This window comes from Gopherus flavomarginatus, chromosome 5 (genome assembly GCF_025201925.1).
Source record: "Gopherus flavomarginatus isolate rGopFla2 chromosome 5, rGopFla2.mat.asm, whole genome shotgun sequence".
Classification (NCBI taxonomy): Eukaryota; Metazoa; Chordata; order Testudines; family Testudinidae; genus Gopherus; species Gopherus flavomarginatus.
The window spans coordinates 58,286,293-58,309,456 of record NC_066621.1 but is presented as its reverse complement, the minus strand read 5'-3'; the positions used below and the strand labels follow the sequence as shown (position 1 = coordinate 58,309,456).

Below are 23,164 nucleotides of genomic sequence, written 5' to 3'. Positions count from 1 at the left end.
GGTGCAGTATATGCCATACACTGGAAATTAAAGACCAGAAAATTAGCAGTGTTTGTTGTGTTACAAAGCTGTAGGCTTTTTTATCATTATGCTCATAGAAAAATGTACTGCACTAATGGAACATAACGTTATGTTCCAAGTTGTATTTATGCTTGCAAGTAATGAGTACACTTCAGTTAAGTTTGCTTGGCAACAAACTTACCAGTTTTTCACCTTGACTTTATTTGATATGTACAAGGTGTGCTTTAAAGATAATGCCCTAGAATTGCCAAATGAGCGACTTTAGTCATGGCAGTCATAACATGGGTAAATGTGATGCCGTGCAATTGGGAAATGGGAGGAAATCCCAGGAGACAAATCTTTTGGCATTCCAGATATACCAAAAATTGTCTGTCCCCCACCAACAGAAACCAACAAAAGTTTTTTAAAAAAGGCAAGACTGGGAATAAAATTAAATAAAACCTAGTATATGAGCAGAACTAATATTAGTTTCCTGATAGGTGTAGATAGGCAAATAGAGTAATGGGTCAGCTCAGGCATTGCCTGAAGAAACAAAAAGAAAATCTTCAATGCCCCTGTGCAAATTGAGGACACTAACAATAGGAGTCTTTAGAAAGTAAAAGCCGATTTGGGGGGAATCAATTAATACTTTTTTTTAATGGAAGTTCACATGGAATTGAAATTTGAGTAACCTGCAAGCCACAACTCCTGGTTCTCTAAATGACAGTGTAATGATTGTTGATATCAATTTGTATTAGTCCTGCCTAGTCTCTTTCGGCTTTTCAGTTTCAGCTAATGGAAATCAAGCCCATTATGGTAAACGTTGGAAGCAAGTACATTAATAGTGGCATTGATATTAATTCAGATTGTAAACAATTCAGAACTGTTACCAGTACATGCCATATTGTGCCATCTTATCTGCTGCTTTCATAGGACTATTCCTTTCATAGCTTTTTAAAATACAGAACACTGACTGCCACACCGTTTTCTGCGTTGGTAAACAAAACTATCTGCAAATACAGTTGTGCTCCCCACATCAACCCTTTACACCTTTTTTGTGTGTAGCTGCAAACACTTTTCAAGCCGGCAAAGCCACCTACATTCATTGCAATGCAGTTCTTGCGCTTTACTTTAAAAAAAGTTTAGCAAGGGGGAGATGTGGGGAAGAATGTAGTGTAAGAGGCAGAAAGAAAATGAGCTTATTTATCCAGTAACACGTGTGTTAAAGCAATGCTTCCTTTCCTTGGCTATACACTGCCGCATTTTCTCTCTCACACACGTATATACACACTCTCTTTAACTGTGCTTTGTCAGAATTAATGAGAAAAGTTCCCTTGCCCTAGGGGTAATTAGTGTCCTTGGAGTTAAATAAGCTAATACTTAGACACCTCTGGCACAGGCAATTATGTTTGTGTATTGAATAATTGATTCAAAGAGGGGGGGAAGGGGCTGCTAATCAGATCTGAGCATAATGAATTGATTTAATTAACAGGGGAATCTGAGGGTCCCTGGGAAATGTGTGCATTTATTCAACAGCAAGAGAGAGTGCAAAGCACATAAATTGAGAGGGGAGAGAGAAGCAGGCAGGCAGCAAGTGCTTTTGCGTTCAGCGATAGGCTCGCATTTTTCCTCCCCCTACCTCTGAATATAATTTTAGATTTAGAGTGAAATAAAGAGAAAAGCACTTTGGAAGCCTGGAAAGCTCTGCAGTAGCGACAGCAAAAGAGGGGGGTTATGAGCTATCACCTGCAATTTCATTAAAACAAAAATTTTGACTGTGCTCGTTGGGAAGGCGCTGGAGAACCGGCCCTCGATTTTGCCTCCCTTACCCGTTTAAAATTATTATTTATTTCTGAACTGGCATTTGAGTTGGAGGGGGGAGATTGCTTTTGCACTAGCAAAGCTCTTCCGTGCTGCTGCTGCTGCATGTAATTCTAGCTCGGTGCAATCTAGGTTAAAAGTCGTGCAACTGTAGCTAGCTGCGGGGGAGAAAAACAGGGAGGACGATCCGGGTGCATTTTTCGCTCGGCAGCGCTTTGCAAACACTCTCCGGTCCTCCGTCCCTTTCCCTTCCCTGGAGCGAAGGAGCAGAGGCGGCGGCTGGAGGGAGAGAGGACGCCAGAGACGGAGCGGCGGACGCAGCTGCTGCCTGCGCCCCCCGGGACAATGGTGCTGGACAAGGAGGACGGTAGGTAGGAAGCCGAGATCACGCCAGAGCGCGCTCGCCCGGCGCCTGTCCTCTCCCGTGGCTGCGGCCGGATAGGCAGCGCGAGCTGCAGGAGGAGGGAGACAGCTGCTGTGTGTGGAGCAGGGGCATTTCTGCAAGTGCATGTCACCGTTACTGTACAAATCGGAGCATGCTGGCTCGTGTGTGTATGGAGGGGTGTCTCAGGGAGGGCTTGGATGACTGCCTCGCTAAACTCCATCGGATTGTCGGATATTTACTTCCCCAGCTCTCCTTTAATAAGAACCGGTTTCTTCCCCACTCACGTTATTTTTTGCTCTCATTAGCAAACGGAATGTTCTCTTCACTAGATCTTTCGGGCCTGGATTAGGTTTCCTGCCTCTTTAAATCCATTAGTTTTAAGTATTTTCTATTCTCCCAGCCTGTCCACTGTCTGCTATCTCCTATTGTCGTGTTTACCCTCTTGTCTATTCCACCCTCACGGACCTCCCTCCCCTCCCCAGCTCCCTCCTCCTTTATGGCTCTGAACCTGCTATTAATGACTAAGAGCTCACAGCTTTGCTAAACTGCTTCACAAAGGGCGCCTTGGCTTATTGTGGGGAAGGATTTACTTTTTAAATGAGGCTGGGAAGGAAAGGGGGTGTGTGTATGTGGAAATGAGAGAGCTGACTGCATGCAAGTTTAGATCAACCATGTGCTTATTGTCAAGACTTGCTAGAAATTCATTTGGACTCACTTGGGAGCGGGGAGGGAGGCAGGGTTGGAGGCAGGATTTACAGGCTATGTAAGCTAATTTAAAGGGAAACTAATTCTGGCGTGTAAAGTATTAAGAAGTGCTGAGGAGAAAAGAGAGAGACTGGTGGTAACTCTCCAGAATAGCCTCCTGCATCCCGACGAAGCATAGACAGCGAGAAATAAGGTGCTGTTGGAAGTGGTTTTTGTAATTTGGAGCCTGGCAAATGGAGAGGGACCTCTGTCATCCACTAGTCTGCAGTCTTAGCTGTCAAATTTGGCAGTTCAGAGTTATTTGCTGCAGAGTGCTGGGGTAATGGTTTTTGCTGAGCTGAAAACAATCCTTACAGGCTTGATGTAACAACACACTTACAAACTCTTGCTGGGCTTATCCTACTGAGGCATTTGAATCCCCCACCCCAATCTTTACAAAGCACCAGTGAGTACTGAAAGCATGATCACCTGCTGTTATGCATGGCGATTGCTTCTTCCAGTGTTCCCCATAAGAGTTCATCATATTGACTTTTTTATTCTTTTAAAATCATTCTATTCTAGTGTCATTTTCTCCATAATTGAAAAGACTGTTTAATTGTCAGCATGATTGCCTGTCAGAAACGAATGTATATATGCCTCGACACCACTGATTCTGGCAGTATTTTGCTGTCCTTTTTCTGTACAACTGTGTTTTCAAATAGTGGCCTCTGCCTTAGGGATGAGCACATGGGTGGCTACTGGGTCAAGGAAAGGGTAATCTTGTACGCTCTTCATTGGCATAGGCAACGCCTGGGGGAAGAAGTCCGTGCAGCTCAGAAAATGGTCCTTTCCTCCAAGTCCTTATTGGGCAAAATTGCAGTAACACAACACTGATATTTTTAATTGATCTCCTTCATCTGTTGATACCACTTTCCGACCCCTTCATCTCCCACCAAGCTATGCCAGTAATATTATGTATGGGAATAGGAGTGTTACAGAGAACCGTCTTTTGAGGACACAGATGAGGGAATATGCTGTTGGTCATCATGATCAAAGTCCTCTTGCCAGTTCAGAACTGCATGACAACTTGGTGCATATAACTGTGTCACTGGCCATGAGGTCAGGTGGCATTAGCTTGTCACCATCATGTCAGCTTCAGTTACATTGCAAACTGCAAAGCCTCACTTTGGTAGTGTTGCAGTGAATGCTATATGTTATGTGCCTGTATAAATTACCATAAAACTTCTCTGGTGGATGTGGGGAGGGGTGTTAATTTGGAAAGGTGACTACCAGAATAAAAGAGACAGCGGGAAGTGTCCTTTCCCTCTCAATTTTGGAGTATCTGCCCCTGCAAGGTGAGAGCCTGCTTGATACACACCTTAATGGAATCAGTTGGGGAATGAGGAAAAATCATATGCGTGCTTGTGTGCTCCACCTGTGTGGGAGGGGGTCGAATCTCTAACAGCTAGAAGGTTAAATGCACACTGGGACTCAGAAGGGTGTGTGGGGAGGGAGCTGAATGCCAAATTAAACTGAAGACTTAGAGGCCTTTATAGTGTTCTAGTTTGTCAGAGTCCTCTGAAGTAAACTGATGCAGTGTTAGTAATGGGGTGTATAAAAGTCAAGTGTGTCTTTGTGTGTGTGGGGGGAAGTAACGGGGAGAGAACTTGATCTAAATGTTAAGTAAAAGGTATGAAATGTTCAGAAAAAAGAAAAATAAACCTCTCTCACATCTGTTCCTCCACACACCATGATACATGAGGCTAACTAATAGTCAGTACAGTTAAGCAAGGTTAATTCTTGTCTGGTAGTGCTCATGTGCGATAGGGTTTATATTTCCATCAGATTTCATTTTTGTGGGTAAGCTACAATGGACGATCCCTGAAACTTAAGCTGTCACAGTGCAAATTTTGTTTGACTAGAGGTAAAAGGGTTGCCTTTTAGTTTCAGCATGAAAATCCTCCAGTAACAATAATAAACTACGCAACGTCTTAATCTCCCTTAACTTTTTGCCAAAGGGTGCCTGCCAACCCATATCTGTTTAAATCTGATTGACGGATTAACAGCAGAATGCTGCCTCTGCTGCAGAAGTAAGGGAAGCAGGTGAGTTGTGAGGAAAGACTGAGATCTAAAGAGGGTTTGCTAATGGGGGTATTTGGGTTCTTTCAAGTATTGCAGGCGGACTTGTTAAACATAAGGAGCTCAGGGCTGGAATGATGGTGGTGTAAGGAAGTGAAACTAGAACCATTGATTATCCAGACAGTTCTCAACAGCCCTCATTCCAGGAGCTCTCGTGAATGGCGATATAAAAGGAAATACTGGGGATGGTGGTGAAGGTAAGGAGGAAATTAGAATGAGATGTACTTAAAAAGAAGAATAGTAAGAAACCCCTGATGTGGAGATCAGGGTAACAAACTGTAGTAATGTCTGTGAATCTTCAAAAGTGTTGATAGTGTAGTTATGCTAGAGGAGAAATTATGCCTGTTAAGTGTCAGAGGAATTAGGGACGGAAGGCAAGATTAAGAGAGGAAACTATTTTATGAGGAGGTTATTTTATGCTTTCCTTTCTCTTTCTGCCTGACTTGGATGGAGCTCCAGTTGCCTGATCAGGTGTGAATATTAAAAAGGATGCTGGATCTGCACAGGTTGTAAATGGACTAAAATGGAGGCGATCACTAGCTATACCAGTTGCTTGTCTTAAAAGACCTTGTTAGTGAAAATGGGTCTGTTCTATTAATGCAAGCAGGTCTCCTTCTGGGGACAGGTCTGTTCTTCGTTTTTGTTTTGTTTAGGATTTTTAGAAGGTTAAAAAACAAAGTGGCAGATCACAGATATCCAATTCACTTTTTTCTTTCTTTGTAGAGTCATTTTTAATCTTCTTCTGCATAAGAAGGCACTGTGATAGTTTAATGAATGCTGCATGCATCCATGTGGGAAATCAGGAATGGTTTAAGTCCCTCATTCCTCCCGCAGTCTTGGAGCATTGCAGAGAGCTCACATCCTCTTAGGTAGAAGTTGCATCCCTGAGAGCTAGTTGTCCAGCCGTATTGTTGTTTTGGAGGATATTTTTCTCCCAGCCTCAGGTTACGGGGAGTATGCAAGCCTTAGGGTGACACCGTCACCATCACACAGGGTCTAATAATCAGTTTGCTGCCTAGTAAGTGGAAAGCTGCCTTGATGCAAACACTTCTTGGTGTCAATATGGGCAACAGAAAAACAATACTACTTTCCTAAGAGCTCTGCAAATATCATTGTGAGTAAAGGGGGAGAGTACAAAAAAATTGTCAGGTTCCTGACTTGAGGTATTGAAGCACTATGTCAAGTTATGTCTGTAAGATAGCATCAGTTCATATGTTTAAAGTGACACAATATAACCCGACTGATAGAACACAATGTAATACTAGGAAATATTTAAAAATGAAAACTTATGCAAGTGTTTTCCCAAAATGAATCTTCAGAGCTGAAGTTAAAGAACATCATTCTGAGCCAAAATCTGTAAAGACTTGCACCTGTGCAATTCTGGTGTGTTAGCCACAGCCGAATTTGGCCCTCTAGGTCTCTTTCATTTTGACTTGCACAAACAAACCAGCCCAGTGTCCAATACGATAATTACATATCTTAGGATTATTATAGATATTCCTCAAATCTATAATTACTGCTAATGCCTTGACAGTGGAGAGCAGAACTTCTGCTAAAAAGAACCCATCAGTAAGCGGATCTCAAATATCATGACCAGTTCCAATGATTGGTTTAATTGTAGCTGATTGTGTTAAATTACTAGTAAAGTGTTTTAAGGGTTACAGGAGATGTGTGTGTGTGTGTGTGTGTATATATATCTTTTACTGGTGTCTGAAATAAGTGAGTGTGTGAGGAATGTTTAATGCAAGAATTGTTAGTTTGCAAAAGGGAAACCAAGTGATTGGATGTGTAGAAGTAATGCAGGAATAAAGTGGATACTGGTACAGCGCTACATGTTAATGCATAACATTTTGACAGCTACATAATCAGTCTGTAGGTATATTTACCAAAAAAAGGGCAACAGTAATACATAGCAGCTATTTAATGTAGACAAGAAGCTTAAACATCATGTAATTACCAAAATAACTACTTTAAATATACTCTTTACAAAGATGGGGAAAAAAGTATTGCCCCAAAACAGAAGCTTTGGGGTAGAAAAAAAGTACCAAGTAAGGTGTTGTGATCCAAAAACCACTGGAATATGTTTTCTAATAAAGGTTAGCAATACATTGGAGGAAATATTACAGTATTTACCTATGCTAGATTAAGAGAAAAGTAGAAATTTCTAGTTAAACACTTTTTGAACAAACACTAGCAAGCATTAGTTAACACATCTTTGGCCTGCAGTCCCCTTCCTTTTTAATTTACAGTAGCTAAAATAAATGATCACTTAGCTGTTGCACTCTTACCCTAAAATACAATTTCAATCCTTGCAAACTATATTAGGAGAAGAATAGAAGTTTTAAGTACTGGATGAAAATGATTCTATGCAAAATGATATATTTAACATCAAATATGTTCAAGGACTGTTAGGATTAAGTATTCAAAATGAAGGGGGAAGGAAAAAGCCATTTGAGCTGAGGATAAGGAATCTAATTAAAAATAGGTATTAAGGATATATAACTTGAGCCTGCTATCATCTTTTAAAAAGAGTACCGTTGTATCAGTTGTAAAGGGGAGGGAGAAATATCATTAAAATGAGAATAAAATGTTTTCTGGGATTAAAAAAAACCCCCATGCCTGAAATTGTAGATCAACTTGGTATTGAAGGACCTCATCCTGTAATCTTGATTGACACGACTGAAGACAATGAGCTGCTTGTGAGAGCAAGGCCTACTCATGTGAGGAAAGATGGAAGATTGCCCTTCCCCAAGCGTGTTGGTTAGTAGAATTAACTGCAACAACATCTCTGAGCAAATGGGCAAGGATTAATATTGCACTCAATTTGTAGAAATTGTACTATTTGAAATGTTGCATGAAGTACTGAAATTCACGAAGTGTATTTTAGAAATTTCCTAAGTGTGCATGGAAAAACAAAGTCAAAATGAGCTTTGAGAAGTGTTAAATCAAGCTCTAAACTGTGACACATCTGCAAAATAGAGTTAATAATGGAAGAAGGCAGTGTGGCAGGCTATGGTCTTAGAACCCATGCAGGGAATTTTAGGTTTTAGTAGGAAAAGCGAGAGTCCCTAACCCATTAGAAGCTACAGGACAGTTTCAAATGACACTTCAAGTTTTAAATGAGCAAAGCAGGGAAGCCGGGAGGGAATGCTTTGGAGACAGATCTCTGTCTAGAGAGAGGCGAAAGTAAAACACAGTTGTATAAGATGCAGTACATGAAGATAAATATTGACAGTATATTGTGTGTGAAAATTGATCGGTGATAACGAACAGTATGAAAAAGAGGCAAAGTTAGTAATGTTTGAAACACTAAAGATACTCAGTAGCTAGTAAAACTAAATGTACAGATACTGTACTGCAGGTGGTGCTGCTGAGCTAGAAAGGCTTAAATTCACCATTAAATCCTGACAGAAGAGTAAGAGGGGGTCCCTGGGAAATGCGTGCGTTTATTGAGAAGCAAGTGGGCAAAGCGCACGAATTGAGAGACAGAGGCAGCAGTAGCTGGTCTTAGGTGTATTCCCCTCTCTCTGAATATAATTTGAGATTTAGATTAATCTTAAATCCAAGGGAAAACACTTTGTAAGGGTTGAAAGCTGTGTAGTTGCAACAGCCAGGGTTATAAACTATCAAATGCAATTACATTAACACAGATTATACTGTGCAAATTGAGCCATTTAGAAGGTGAGAACCAAAGAAACAGCTCCGATCCCTCTTTTTTTTCTAAATTGCAGTTTTAGTTCCTTGCAATTCTGAGGTACAAAAGTAGGTGAGACTGCTTTTGTATCTGCAAAGTGCTTCATTTCTGAATGTAATTCTAACTGAGTCTAGGTTAAAAGCTGGACAACTGGGTAATTAGAGCTCACTGGCTGCTAAAGGACGATCAGCTGTGCTGTGCCTCATCAGTGTTCCCAGAGACTAGTTCTCTTCTTCCCTGAGTGAAGGCTGCTGGAGACACAGCATCTGTACCCGGACTCCTCTTGATCCCTGAGATGATGGTGCTGGACAAGGAGGACGGTAGGTGGGCTAAGATTCCTTAAGCTTGTACACAGTGTATGCCGTATGGGGTTACATGTAAGTAAATGGCTCTGACACACATGTGCAGTGTGCATGTTTGGGTGTTCTGCCTTCACCCTTCGATTTTTTTTCCCTGTGCCAGTAACAGGGGAAATTCACTCTTTATCTTAGTTTTCCCCTGGCTTTGCTGACAAGTCAGCTAGCCCAGAAGTGTTTACTTCAGGCTCTGTTTGCTGAAGGACATGTGGCATAAACAGTTTATTTTTTGGATTTTTCTTCCCAGCAAATGATAACATGACTCTGTTTTGCCCATCTTAGCTTGTTTATTTTAGTAGCTTTTATTTTTACATCTAATTTTGAGGCTTCCTTTCCCACATCTTTTTTAAATTTACATGTTTAATATATATATCTTACTGCTCTTTTTTTATAGTTATAAACATAATGACAATAAGCTAATAGGCCTGCTAAACTGCTCTGGCAAAGAATCATTGGTTTATTGTGAGAATTTATTCTCTAAATGGAAGAGGTGGTGCTACTGTAGGAAGGTAACTTAATGAATGAAGCTGAAGGAGAGATTGACTGACTGTTTTTAAGTTTGGGTGCTGGCATGTGCTTCCATTATTTTTAAAGCTAGCTGTCCTTATGAAGGAAGGAGCAGTGCAGCAATCTAGGGAAGAGTCAAAGATTACGCTGAGGCACTGTTACCTAGTAGTTAGAGCATGAGACTAGGAGTCAGGGAACCTGTGTCTTCCTCATGTGAATGCCATTTGCCCTTGGGCGAGCAAATTAACTGCTCTGTCTGGTAGTTTCTAGGATGAATATGGTAAGTCTGACCACAAGTTTTCTGATGGGAAAACAAACATTGCTTTGTGACCTGTGTGACAAACATTTTGGGGGCGCTACCGTAATGTTAATGGCAAAGCTAAATGTTGGGGATTGCCATTTTCTTTTAAAAAGGCTATTCTGACCTTTAGATAGGTGTGAACACTCGTTCTTCTATATTCATTTTCTAAATGGATAACTTCACTGTGTTGTGTCCACCAGTATATGCTGCTGGATAGTATGGATTCTGGTAGCTTTTACCATATCCGTGCATATGAAAAGATCTGTAACAGCTGAAAAGTTTGACACTGGTGTCATTTGGAGGCAGAATGGAGGTACTGAATTTCCATGGGTTTACAGACTGGAGAAAAATTTGGAAGGATGTTTAGTATGCCTGGAACCCTGTGAATTTAAACGTTTTGACACCCAATAATAGCAATATTGCTATATTAGATGTATCAGTTCTTAACAAAAGAATTGTTTTCCCCTGTCAAAATTGATGCTAATCACATAACACTAATAGTACTTAAAACTAAGTAATTCAAATACCAAGTTAAAAGAAGAGGATTTACTCCTATGCTTTCTTCTAGTATTAAAATGAATTTTGTGTAGTGGGAAATATTTGGAATAGGAAGAGCCTGAATATTAAAAAGTTGAAAGGAGAGGATTTACTCCTATGCTTTCTTCTAGTATTAAAATGAATTTTGTGTAGTGGGAAATATTTGGAATAGGAAGAGCCTGAATATTAAAAAGTAACCCACATCTGGTGGTTTTTAACCAGTAGGTTTCATAATTGCTACATTGAGGTTTTCCAACATTAAAATAACCATAAGAATTCTGCTCAAATATTATATCAGACCTGTAGCTTTGCTTATAGTGGACTTTTTTTCAGGTATCTGGAGGACCATCATCAGTAGGTATAATATATTTTACATGATCTGTGCCCTCCAACTTATTTGCAAGTTCAGAGAACCTTAGTCTAGTTTTATGGAGTACACAAGTACATTGCCTAACTTTGGATTGACCTGCAGGTTGAGGTGAATTTGGATGGATTTTTTTTTCCCACCTAGACTTTTCGTCTTATTTAAAAAAAAATAAAATAAAAAACTCTTATTGCCATTCTCCTCAGTTCTATGAAATTCATAAAGTCTTTACTCTGAATTGACAGTCATGGTGTCTTATTTACAAATGTCATGTCTGGAATGCATAACCAGTCTTACCAATACAGTAGGAGTCAATTTGGCTTCCTGAAATTTCCAAATAACCTGACCTAAAAGATAGAAATTTCTATTGAGTTGTCTGATTGGTTTCCTTGTCGACTTATTAGAGCTTAGAAAATGAAGTAGATAAGAAGCATCTGTTACAAATCTTCTCCAGCAACTTTGCAGATGACTCTACAGTGGCTAAAAGAAGTATTAAGTGGTTGCATATTGCTTATGCTGAAAAAACAAATGAAGGTCTCTGGATTTCAAAGGCTGTGAAGCAGCTCAGCTCTCAAAGGTGTTCTGTTGCTTTTTTGGCTGTGTAAGTTGAATCTAGTGAGTTTATTTTATTAGAAGCATAAGGCTACTCTGTAATCTTCCTCTGAATAAGACATATTTGGCTGGCTGACCTTATTTCCTATTGGGTCACAAGTTGTGTACTGCTTTTTTTTTAAACAAAAACCATTTCTCCCACACTCTAAAATCCTCCTTTGCAGTTCATGCTTACACTCAGAACTATAATCTGTGATGATGGAACAATATGAACAGAGCAGAACCGGCCAAAATTAAATTCTTCAGTTTGAGGAAGTGCTGTTACCTGCGTAAAAGCAAAAATGCATCATGTAGAGATCACATTTTCAAGTGTAATGCGTGAATAACACTCAAAGCAAAACAAAAATTCAGTGTTTGTAATAGCAGTTAGGAAAATATTGCTGCTTATTCCAGCTGTAATCTTTGCTAACAGTGAAGTGCAGCCTAGTTAGTAGTATGTATGGCATGAAGCACACTAACAGAAATCATAATTCTTTTATTACAAAAAATGCAACTTTTTTTTCACCTAACTTGCGCTGTTAACTACTCAGTGTCTTAGACCCAGCTTATTGAACAACTTTTTACTGCCCTCTTCACATGTACGAAGGCACTGATCAGAATGTGTTTATATCCCAAAACTGGTACAGCCAACAGTGCATGCAAACATGGCTCTTGCGAGTTAAAAATAGAACCTGAATTAATTAAATGTGGCAAAAGAATAGGTAATATGAATACCAGGTGGGAGAGTTCCAGCAAATGCTATGGGCGTCTTGGATGAAGACTTGATATTTAGAGGGTGACCCCAAAATATGGGTACCAAGGACAGACATGGGTGTGAGTTTGCAAAAAGAAGCTGTACATCAGTATGAAGTATTTAGGGAAATGAATATTGGAGGAAATGAATATCTGAAACAAGATCAGCTGCTCTAGTGGTAAACAATGGAGACTTCTGAAAAAGGAGGGAATATTGAGGCACCAGGAAAAAAAAAAACCAAGCGGATTGGAAGATGGTTGGAATAATTTAACTTGGAGAGAACCAGTGTACGCTCCAGGGCTGCAGTCTTCTATGCAGTTAATCCACGCATTTCTGAAAGGTTGTTTAGCAAATGGATTTGTATTAACTGATTTGATGTGAGTTGAAACAGCAGGTAATAATCAAACACTTGCATGCATCGGGCTGTGGGGGAAGGAGTAATACGGGGCAAATTAACCTTAAAATATAGGACTCCATGAAATAGGGCCACAAAACAGCATTTCTCTCATCTATATTTTAATAGCAGGAGGTTCTCACTTATCCACTTAAAAGTATCACTTACGCAACATGGTAAATGAAGGCAAAGCCACTTGGAGAAAAAGGAAGAAGGACCAGATCTAGATAAAGATGGATTAAATACCATCAATGTTGATTGCTAGGTGGTTATAAAGTGTGAATAAAAGCGATGGGTCCAAACAGAATCCTGTGTCATGGTAAGTCAGGAGAACAAAGATATTTTCCTGTCTTCCAACCACAAACCCAGTGACAAGAATGATCAGTGAGATATGACTCCAGCCATGAGATCGGGGCCCATGCATTCGTCTTATAAATGAATGTTAGATGCCACATGCAAATCTAGCAAGATCAAGATGTGACATTTTACTCAGTGTATAGAATCATTTACAAGATCATTATAGACCTCTAATAAGGTAGTTATAAAATGAACACAAGCCTAAACGTGAAATAGTGCTACTTCTGGAAGAAAAAATATCCAGTGGCTGTTTGTGAGAATTTGGGGCGGGGTTGTGTGTGTGTGAGATTTTTTTAAATCAACAGATATTATAGATGTTTGTAAACATTTTTTAGTTTATTTTAAAATTTTCAGTTCTACAAAATTATGGGGGGTGTCAGGCAGAGTCATACAGCAATTACTGAATGGCAGCAGACACTGATTTCAAAAAACTTAAAATTTTATAAACATTAAAACACAAATTGTCAACAGCACATGTCAAAACATACAAATATCTTGAAATCATGCTGAGTTCATTTTTCTTACTTTGCCTATCTGTCAACTTAGGGTATTATCAAAATGGAAATATTTTTCAGTGGTATTTGTTTGTATGGTGAAATCAACTTTTACCAGTAAAAATGTAATCTTTCCAAGACCACCTATACATTGCTGATTTTTAAAAAGGAAATGGCAAATTGATCAGACACGTGCTGCAGAGCGAAACGAGGAGTAATGGGGAAAATAGATGACACCTGGCAAGGGCAGAAAGTCATTTTCTTCTAACACTGAATATGGAACTTTATTAGAAATCGGGAAAACTATTTTATTCTGAAAGCTGTTTCTTTTTCCCTCTGCTTTTGCTGAGAAACTTCTCCAAGACCTGTCAGGCTTTCTGCACGTCCTCCTAGAAGTCACTTTATTCAAAGAATGAAAAACTTCTGTTGCTGAGAACTGGTTATAAACCCAACCGATTAAGGAAATGTATATAGTTGGAGCCAATCATGCAACCTACTGCATAAGTGTAATTGCTGTGGATTCTGTTTAGAGTCACAAAAGGGAAATGTTTTAGATTGAGATAGGTGGTATAGCTGGAAGTGGGGGCTCAGAAAGAAAAGGTTGAGAACCGCTGCCCTAAAGTTTAGCTGCTTCAAATCTCTTGTGGGATTGCACATCTAGAACAGTCATTCTTGGGGCACTTGACTGAAAAGATGACTCTAAAATATTATCCCTATCTCTTCAATATTGCTGAAAGGGTCAGGCTGAACATTTTAGATGAGTTCTTAGTTGAATGAAACTGGTTTTGCCCATCCCGAAAGGAAATGGGGAAGTTAACATTTCTAATAGCAGTGAGTTGTAATTTATGGAGATAATACACACTCCTATGTTGTACAATCAAGGTAATTTTGCAGTCTGCAGGGATATGGTATTGAGGCTGGACTCCTCTTTAAAGCTTCAATGTTTTTAAGTTCCGAGGTGCTGCCGCTATGTTGCAGTTGTTTTCTAGGCATATTACGTGTTTAAAACAATTAGGAAACACATTTTTTCAACTTTTGGAGGTGGGGATAAAAGAAGAGACTGAATCATGGAAATTATTTAGGTTTAATTTTGGATTTAAATGCAATAAGAAGGCTGCTCAACAGTTAGTAAGATTAAAATCTGTTGTGCTGCCTGTGGGTTGGTGGTCAATTTTCATGTGGTATTCATGAAAGCTGTGTATTTTATCTGTTTGCTGTAGCATCTCTTAAGAGAGTCATCAAAGTATAGAATCTTTACCCAAAAAAAAAGTCCTTGTACGAGCAGTGCATTATTAATAAAGTAATCCATAAGATCTGGTGATAGTCACAGCACAGTCTGAAATATCTGTTTTTAAATGGTTAAGAAGTTATCATGGTTGGAGGATTAATTGATTCCACTTGGGAGGCTTTTTTAGGTTTTCGGAGTTCACCTTTAGAAACACATTTCACTGTTTTGTAAATGTCTGTTTCCTATTCAAAGTTTTTTGTTTAACCTAGGTCAAATAATTAAGCTTATAACAACATTAGGTTTTCATCAGAAGTAACTGAACAGCTGTGAAAGGAAAATATGCTGGCAGCACCAGTGTTAAGTGCATCTTTAAACCATTTTATCTTAAGTTAAGAATATGAAAGTTCATGGCAAACAAAATATTTGAAATCCATCCAAATCATAGTAATGGTATCAAAAAACATTAAGCATGGTATTCTAAGAATTGAATATACATTGCAGATATTGCTAACTGCTGAAGTGTAAAACTCTAATGGGGCTATGTGTTTTTAAAATTGTGCTGAATTGTCCTAGTTTAGAGTATTGTGAAGTTTTAAACAGTATAAAAATCACTGCCCCCAACTCCAGTAATGTGGGTGAACTGTCCACAGGGAATGACTTTTTCAGTGAGTGTAGCACCTATTCTTCAATTTATTTTGGGGGTGCTTGTCTATTTTTTGTTATGTTATTTACTATTAGATTAGCATATTTCAGCCTATAGATGGTTTGTGAACAATCCACAGCAGCTATTTTGATAGTTCTCCAGTGTGTGGGTTATTTTCCTGTTCCCTGACAGGATGACCCACCCCCACCCCCACGCCCGAGGCAATAGAGTTTTTAAGATTGTTTGTTGCCTACTGTGTCACAAATAGATGATACACTCTTTGGGGCAGAGACTGTCTTTTTGTTCTGTCTGTACAGCAGCTAGCACAGTGAAGTTCTGGGCCATGGCCAGGGCTCCAACACACTGACTTTTTTTTTTTTTTTTTTTTTTTTTGCTAGAACATTTATAGCAGAAGGAAGTTGTGTCTACCTATGTAAATATATTTATTATTATTAATTGTATTATCACAGAGTGGGCATCAAAGAGGATCACAGGTAGTGGTGAATGAATTTACATTTTTTGTATAAATGGTCATTTGTATATTTTCTACTGCAGTGTTCAAAATTCTGTACTCACTGATCAAATTCCCACATATGTGTTTACAAAACTAGGGGAATACTTGGTTGATACAACTACTGGTTTTAACAGTTCTGCTCTTTTTCTAAAAGAAACATTTACGGTTATTCATGAGTGAGGAGAACTTGAACCAAAACTAAACAATAAAAAACTCCTTCACTAATATAAACGTATATTTGGGTCAAGGCCAGAGATGCTCCTAGGTGGTTCATTATGGATATGAGATAGAAATGTATTCCAGAGGACTGTATTTCTAATAAATAAAAAAGCATAATGAGACTGTAACTGGGAAGGAAGACAAAAGCAGCCATGCTTTAAATTGTTAATGATGGTGCCAGTGGCTGCTGCTTTACCACAGCTGTTTAAATTGATCTGCTAGTGAAAATGTTTTGTTTTGGCACTTTCCCTTCATGTGCAACCCTTTCAAAGGGACCCCTGGAAGCTTTTCAAAGGGGAATTGTGATCTTTTCCTAAATGGGGTTTAGAGCACCACAGTTCCAATATTTTGGATTATTTAAACATACAAGTGCATGTTCTCTTTTTTTGTAATACTTTTGACAGGTACACAGTTTTCCCTTCATTCCTTTCTTCCCCCCACCCCTTTACAAATTATTACTGCCTTATTCTAAAGGGTATTTCTTTGGCTTCAGCAACACCCTGCTATCCAGTCTCTCCTTTTTCTGACACTATCATACTTAATAAGAAAAGCAAAATAGTACTGCTTAAACTTGAGAAATAAAGGACTACCAGTAATTTTTGTCAAGTGCCTCGTTAGAGATCGTACTTTAAAATATGTGCCTTTATTATTTTATGTATTTTTTGCCCAGACCCCCTTATGCTAGGTGGTGCACAAACATAGAACAAAAAGATGTTTGGGGTTTACCAGTTTATTTCTAGATTTGGGTCTACCTTTTAGCTGATTAATCCACTTCAACGTCTTTTCATATTTAGACCATGCATTCGCCTTCAGAAGTGACGAGTAGTCTCCAGATGATCAAATCCCACTAACAAGCTGAGATGAATGTATTGCTTTTATTTATTTTTATTTTTATCAATGTATTGTCTGAACCAAATTGTGTGTGTTCAAGTAGTTTCGAGAAGCTAGCCCACTCAGGACTGTTTTATCCACTGCATACAAAATTACAGTCCCCACCTCAAGGAACTTACACTCTGTGTACAAAATTATTTGGAAACACACATAAAGACTGCTGTGTGGGCCTGTGATGGCACTGTAGATATTGAAGCCACTTACTAGATGTCTCCGTGGATACGCTGGGTCTGGTGTGCTTTAGGTGATCTTGGCAACTCAGTTTCTGCCTAATGTTTATACCTGAGGATATTTAACATTCTTCAGAATCCATAGTATATTCATTTTTATTCTCCTTTGTGGAAAATGACTTCTCTAAGTACCCTGCTATGGATATAAAAGGCTGTACTAGACATCTCAAACCCTTTGACCTGTCTGCATAGACTGGAGCTCTGTTTTTGGAAGGACTCCTTTATATCTGTTTTTACTCCATGCCCTTCCATTCATTTGCCTATACAAAGCAATAAAGGGTAAAACTAAAGTAACATAAATTGGTCTGTCTTCCTGAATCCATGTCTCACTAATGTACCCAGATTAACTCAACTGTAAATTGTCTCCTTTGGATGTCGTGTCTTGCTAAAAGTTTCCTATATGATTCATGATTTGGATTGCTTTTAACAGCTATTGGCTAAGCAATATGGTAAATGTACAAGGTGATGCAATTGGCATTAGTGAGAGGATGCACAGGAGCATGTAATGCAGTCAATACTACATTAACTACTGATGCCCAATTACAGAAACTGGAAGAGTGGCTTTTAGGAGCATTAGGACTTGCAGAAGAGCTGAGATCACCTGCCGCTCCTTGCCTAAAAGCTTCACCCTTTATGCGCTGGGATCAAAGCAAACATTCAGTTGCTGCTTTATCATATGTAGTAACGAAGGTGGGTTTTTTCCAAAGAAGTGTCACATTGATGCTTTTAACACATGTAAATTCAAATTTCCATATTTCAAGATTCTCTTTCCATCTCCCGAGACAAGATTTTATTTGAATAAAAACTCTCTAACAACCTCTGTACTTACTGGTTCTGTTTTTCTACATCCTACTTCTTTAGCCATTTTCATTTAAAGAAACACTTTAAGTGCAGTTTAGAGTGTGCTATTTCAGTGAGTCAGACAGAATAGGACTCTATTTTTTTCCTCCCAGTCTCCTGTCCTTTCTCTAATCTGTACATGATTGAGACCTCAGCTGGCTTACGCTCTAGAAAAATGTTCTAAAATACAGCCAGACACTCTCTAAAACAGGATATTTGAGTGTGACCTCTTAGCAGTCCATGTTCAAATTAAGCATATATTGTTTCCACCAGTGCTTTTGAAACCCAATTGCAATAGTTCGAATGATTATAGGGCCACATTATGCTTTAAATGCCGTGTGCACTTCTTCTATACTAAAGTTAGTATTGCTGCAGTTTCTATTTTAAAATGAGCAATGTTACTACTGTATCACAGTATTAGCAAGCCACAGAGTTCTTGACTTTGAGACAGGATTGTGGGAGGGAAAGCTGTAAGGACACTTAAATATTTTAATATAAAAGAAAGCTACTAGATGCCTTACCACTCTTTTTTTCATTAATTCTCATCTTCCAGTTAGGATACTTCGCATATCCCTAGTGCTTTTCTTCCTCAAAACACTTTAAGAATATTAAATAATTCCTCCCAACATGCTATGTATTAGACCCATTTTACAGTTGTAAAACCAGGCCGTGCTGAGGTTTGGTGACTTGCCGAAGCCCAGAGAGAGGGAGTTGGTTTTACAAATGCTACTAGAGTGCCTGTGCTAACTTATTCCTAACTTGGGTGGCCTGATCTCTCCTTGCACTGCCCTTGTCTCCCCTGCTCAGTTGAGTGTGGGCTGCTCAGACAGCATGTCCAACCTTGGTTGGGGAGAGTGCCGGCTGTTGACCCGATACTCTTGTGAGCTGAACAGAGGTGGGAAGTGGGAGCAGTGCTGGCTGCACTCTCCCACTCACTGGCCAGATGCCACTCCATGCCACCCTCAGTGGCACTCAATGGAAAAAAAAAGTGGAAGAACCTTACTAGCCCAGGCAGGAAAGGAATAACCATTGTGTCAATACTCATGGGAATCTGGTGAGGGTTGTGCAGCTTCATGCTGACTGCCCCTTTCTGTGGGCTGACTGCTGAGTAGCATTTGAAGGTGCTCCTCAGTTTGCTTTCTGTGGCCTAATAGGATATGTCGACACTGTATTCTATACCCGGGCTTACAGTTGCTGGACCTAGGTCTCACTGCCATGATAACGAGTTCATACTGCACTATGCAGACCTTTTGACTTGGCTTTGCGGCCCGAGTTGTGTCCGCACTGCAAAATGACAGGGCTTGGCCCTGAATTGCAGAGGAACTCTGGCTCTGACCCACTCCCTAGCAGGGTCCTAGGACCCGGTCTTGTGGCCTTGCTGACCTGAGTCAGGCTGGTTTGTGTATAGATGGAAGGGGAGGTTGGGCTCAAACCTGAGTCAGTACCTCAGCTTAGTGTGCAGTGTAGACATATCCATAGACATTAGATCCAACTGATGATAAAAGCCCTCCTTTCAGCAAAGAGAAAAATCTCTGCCAGCACACTGTTTTTTGCCACAGTTGTGGTGCAACGCTCTAACATGTTGATTCTTGCTTTTGCAGACAGAAAAACTGTTATGACCATCTTAGAAAGCCATGTGGAATCCTAAGACAGCTCCCCCAATATCATTTTGTTTGTAGATGGGAGGCCTAAAACTTCTTGACCATTAGTGCCTTAGTTATCAAAGTATAACTATCACAAGGTCACAATCAGCATAGCCCCTGCCTTGTTTAATGCCTCTGCATATGCAGCTAGCTGGAAGAGTTTGTTCTGCTATAAGAGCAAGGAGAACAAGCATTGCTGTTTTTAAGAGCATTGTCGCTTTCAGTTCCTGGTCGATGCTCTTTTGAACAGCTGATGGGGAGGGAGCAGAAGGTAACCTGCTGGCTTGCCACCTTTTAAGTACATTAGTGCAAGGAGTACAAGCATTGGAGACATGAGGGAACTTAACTGAACATTGCATTTAGCCTGGCCTCAGTGTGTAGTATAGACTAGTATCCTGCCCTTGATGCATTTTCCTGCACTGATACAAACTGTGGTTTTAAGTCTCTACGTGTCCAGTAGGGCAAGTCAAAACATCCTTGAGTGACTTTTTCTTGAGTTGGTGTTTTCTCTGATTTATTCTTCGTAAGAGAACAGATGTGTAACCTTCCCTATGCAAAACTAAAATAAATAATAGTCTTGTTGTCCTTGAGATTACTGGAACACTTACGGTATGTTGTACTCCTCTGAGCTTTGGAGCCCTGGGAATCAAAGGGCTGGAATTTGCAGAGGTTAAGTTGAACAAGCACTAACTTTCTTTTTTTATTTTGTTTCCTTATCTCTCTCTAATTCGGATTAAGCGAAAGTGTAACAACTGCCTTTAAAAATGGGTAAAAACGATTCATTGGCTAGCCTGTTCAGTTTTTTAAACTTGCACTGTTTAAGTGGGCTGCTCAGTGAAACTTGTACATTCATGAAATAGCTGATTGGAAAGCAACATTTCAGATAAATACCAGCCAGCGATCTATCAGCAGTTGTAATAAAAGCTGGGCTTCAGGCTGTGATTTTATTTTGAAATAATAAGAATTGCTTTATTCTTTTTACTTGAGTTACCATGGTAATTCTGTCGTGTAGCAGTGTTATATTGATTTAGAAAGTGGACAGTAATATTTCTTTTGTGTTATTCTGTTTCTAGGGGTTGATTTCTAATTTCCACTTGGAGATTACTTTTCTTAAGTCCCTTCCCCTTTTTTTTCTCTAGCAGTGTAATTTTCCCCTCTCACACTATTTTCTGAGCTTATTGGTTTGCTCTTATTTTAAATTAAACTTGCTGGTTTCAAATATTGAAATGACGTCTTTGTCTGTGTCTGTACTTTGGTTTAGCAAAATATTACAGTCTGCTGTTTTATGCTTAATAATTTAAGGGAGGCTTTATGTCTGCCATCAGTGGTTGTTGGTAACTAATGCCTAAACCAACACAAAGCTTAAACCTCTGACATTTTAATATTGTGTAATGGTGCTTCCACCTTGCATATGTTTTCTTTTTTTAAAAGAAAAATCTGCAGTGTACATTGGAGTATTCTTACCAATTAAATTCTAAGGAGATTTATATACATTACAACTGGAACTAGCTGTGGCTATGCTGGGGTTCCGTAGTAGCTAAGATACCCATCTGCTTTGTGTTTTGAAAACTCATTTACCACTTCTCAACCATCCCCCTTTAATCAAATACCTAAGACAGTTTTTGAAAGCTAAACTTTATTTTTAATAGTAATCTGCAATTATGTATAATATAGTAAATGGCAAGCTCTGAAAATCACTAATAGAAACAGGTGCAGCCCTATAAGTATCTTAATAATAAATATTTTATCTATCGAGCTGAGTATGGGTCTGTTTCTTCTTTTAAGAGATGACCTCTTAGAGCTGAGCTGCTTCTCCTTTTGGAGTTTCAGGTTGTCATCTCTTGCAAGAGGAGTAGACCCTCAGCTTGGGGATGAGGAAATGAACATCTACTATCTCATTTTAAGATACATGTGTTTAAAACTTAAGTCTGACTGTGTATTCTGTTTTAGTGTTTAACTTATTAACGGTTTCACTCTGTGCTTAAAAAGCAGTTTTCCCACCCTTGCTACTGAAAGGTAAAGTTCTTCCTCACATCTGAAAAGTTTCCATTAAAAGGTTTTGAGGGGCAAATAACTGGGCAGACCAGGACATAATTTGCTTTGTGGCTCTTAATTTTTATCCGTCTCACAAGACTGAGAAACAGTCCTAAGAGTGCTGACTGGTTTAGCTGTTCTAATGGGGGAATTTATGCCATAACATATGATGCTCTGTCAGTGTTTCCATATAAAACTCCTCGCTTCATGAAAATTCACTTGGGATAGAAAGTCTGCACATAAGCTCCTTGCTTGAGGATAGTTTTCCTTTTGTATTTAATTTTGATAATCCCTCCATTTGGCCCTTTTGAGCTCTTTGAAAAATAAAAAGGGAGGCAGGACAGGAGAAATAACTTTTTGATTCTTTCTAAATGACAGTTAATAAAATTTGCTTGACAACTGAATTACACTACAGTAGTATTGCAAACTATTTCTGTAGGCCTGAACTCCTATTTATTGTAGTCCAAGTGTTACAATGCATAAGCAGCCATCTTTCACAGAAAACTTCACAACCTTTTGGCAGCAACTTGCTGTGCAAGTGTTGCCTGCAGTGGTCTATTTAGGGTCAGTGATCCACAACCTCTAAAGCCTTCAAGTAGGTCTTGACCCTTGAGGTTATAATGGCCCTTGGAGCCATTATGAACCATCCAGCGATGTCTGTTACACATTAGTCTATAATAGCTCCAGACAAAATAACTGATTTTTTTAAAGTTTGTAATTCTAGCTCTCCACAGCAGATTGCAATGGCTTTGAATGCTAAAATGAAATTTTAAAGTAATGCAGCAAGTGACTGTTTAATGTTAGTGCCTAACAGGCTAAGACTTGGGATTCAACTCCCTAACACTCTTCTTCTTTCCTTCCCTGCTTCGTCCCCTGTTCCTTAACTTTTTTTTCCCCAAGCCCAGTTAATAATTCATCTGTTAACAGAATTGGTCTACTCTGCCCTCTCCTGCTGAATTTGCAGTGATGTGATAAAATGGTATCTGACATCACAGGTCGCTACAAGGAGTAAGGGTCTGTTGATCTTGAAGTATCCCAGGTGCTTTTCACAAATGTGCTTGAACTGATTATAGGCACCATTTTTAATGTGCACACAATTTTGCATGACACATTACATGTTGGAGTGAGCCATCCAGGTGAAGGGTCTAGATGACATGAAAGGCATTTTACAACGTATATTTCTATAAGCCTGATCTATTTGAGGGGATATAATCCTGCCTGCAAATATCTGAGTCAAGGTTTGAGGTTGCCACCACCTGCTTTAAAATGTAATTTCCTTCCACAGTTGATTCCATTATGACTGTATGATACATCTTCTGGGACTGAGTAATTGGCTAGCTCAGAAGTAGTTTTTGTTTCCACTAGAGAGATGTTTACAAACTGATGTTGTAGTATCCCTTTAAGACCCACTGAGAATCTGATTAAAGGCCTGAGGATCTTCTGCAAAGATTGCATGCTCCTGGTTGACATGAAAGGGTCAGCACACTGTCACAGTTTCAGTTATTAAGAATTAACTTAACACTAATTCAAATGCTACTGTATAT

At 39.3% G+C, this 23,164-nt stretch overlaps 1 protein-coding gene across 2 annotated transcripts in view; it reads left to right on the top strand.

Annotated features, from left to right (window-relative positions):
* Positions 1-1,595: 1,595 nt before the first annotated feature.
* LMO1 (LIM domain only 1) overlaps positions 1,596-23,164 on the top strand; it is an 81,371-nt gene continuing 59,802 nt past the window's right edge. Inside the window, exon 1 of one of the 2 annotated variants that reach the window (XM_050954573.1) lies at positions 1,596-2,188. In XM_050954573.1, the coding sequence (XP_050810530.1) occupies positions 2,167-2,188 (22 nt within the window). In that variant the 5' untranslated portion in view covers positions 1,596-2,166. Of the gene's footprint in view, positions 2,189-8,500; positions 9,044-23,164 lie in introns of those variants that run through there. The other variant, XM_050954572.1, reaches the window with a different exon arrangement.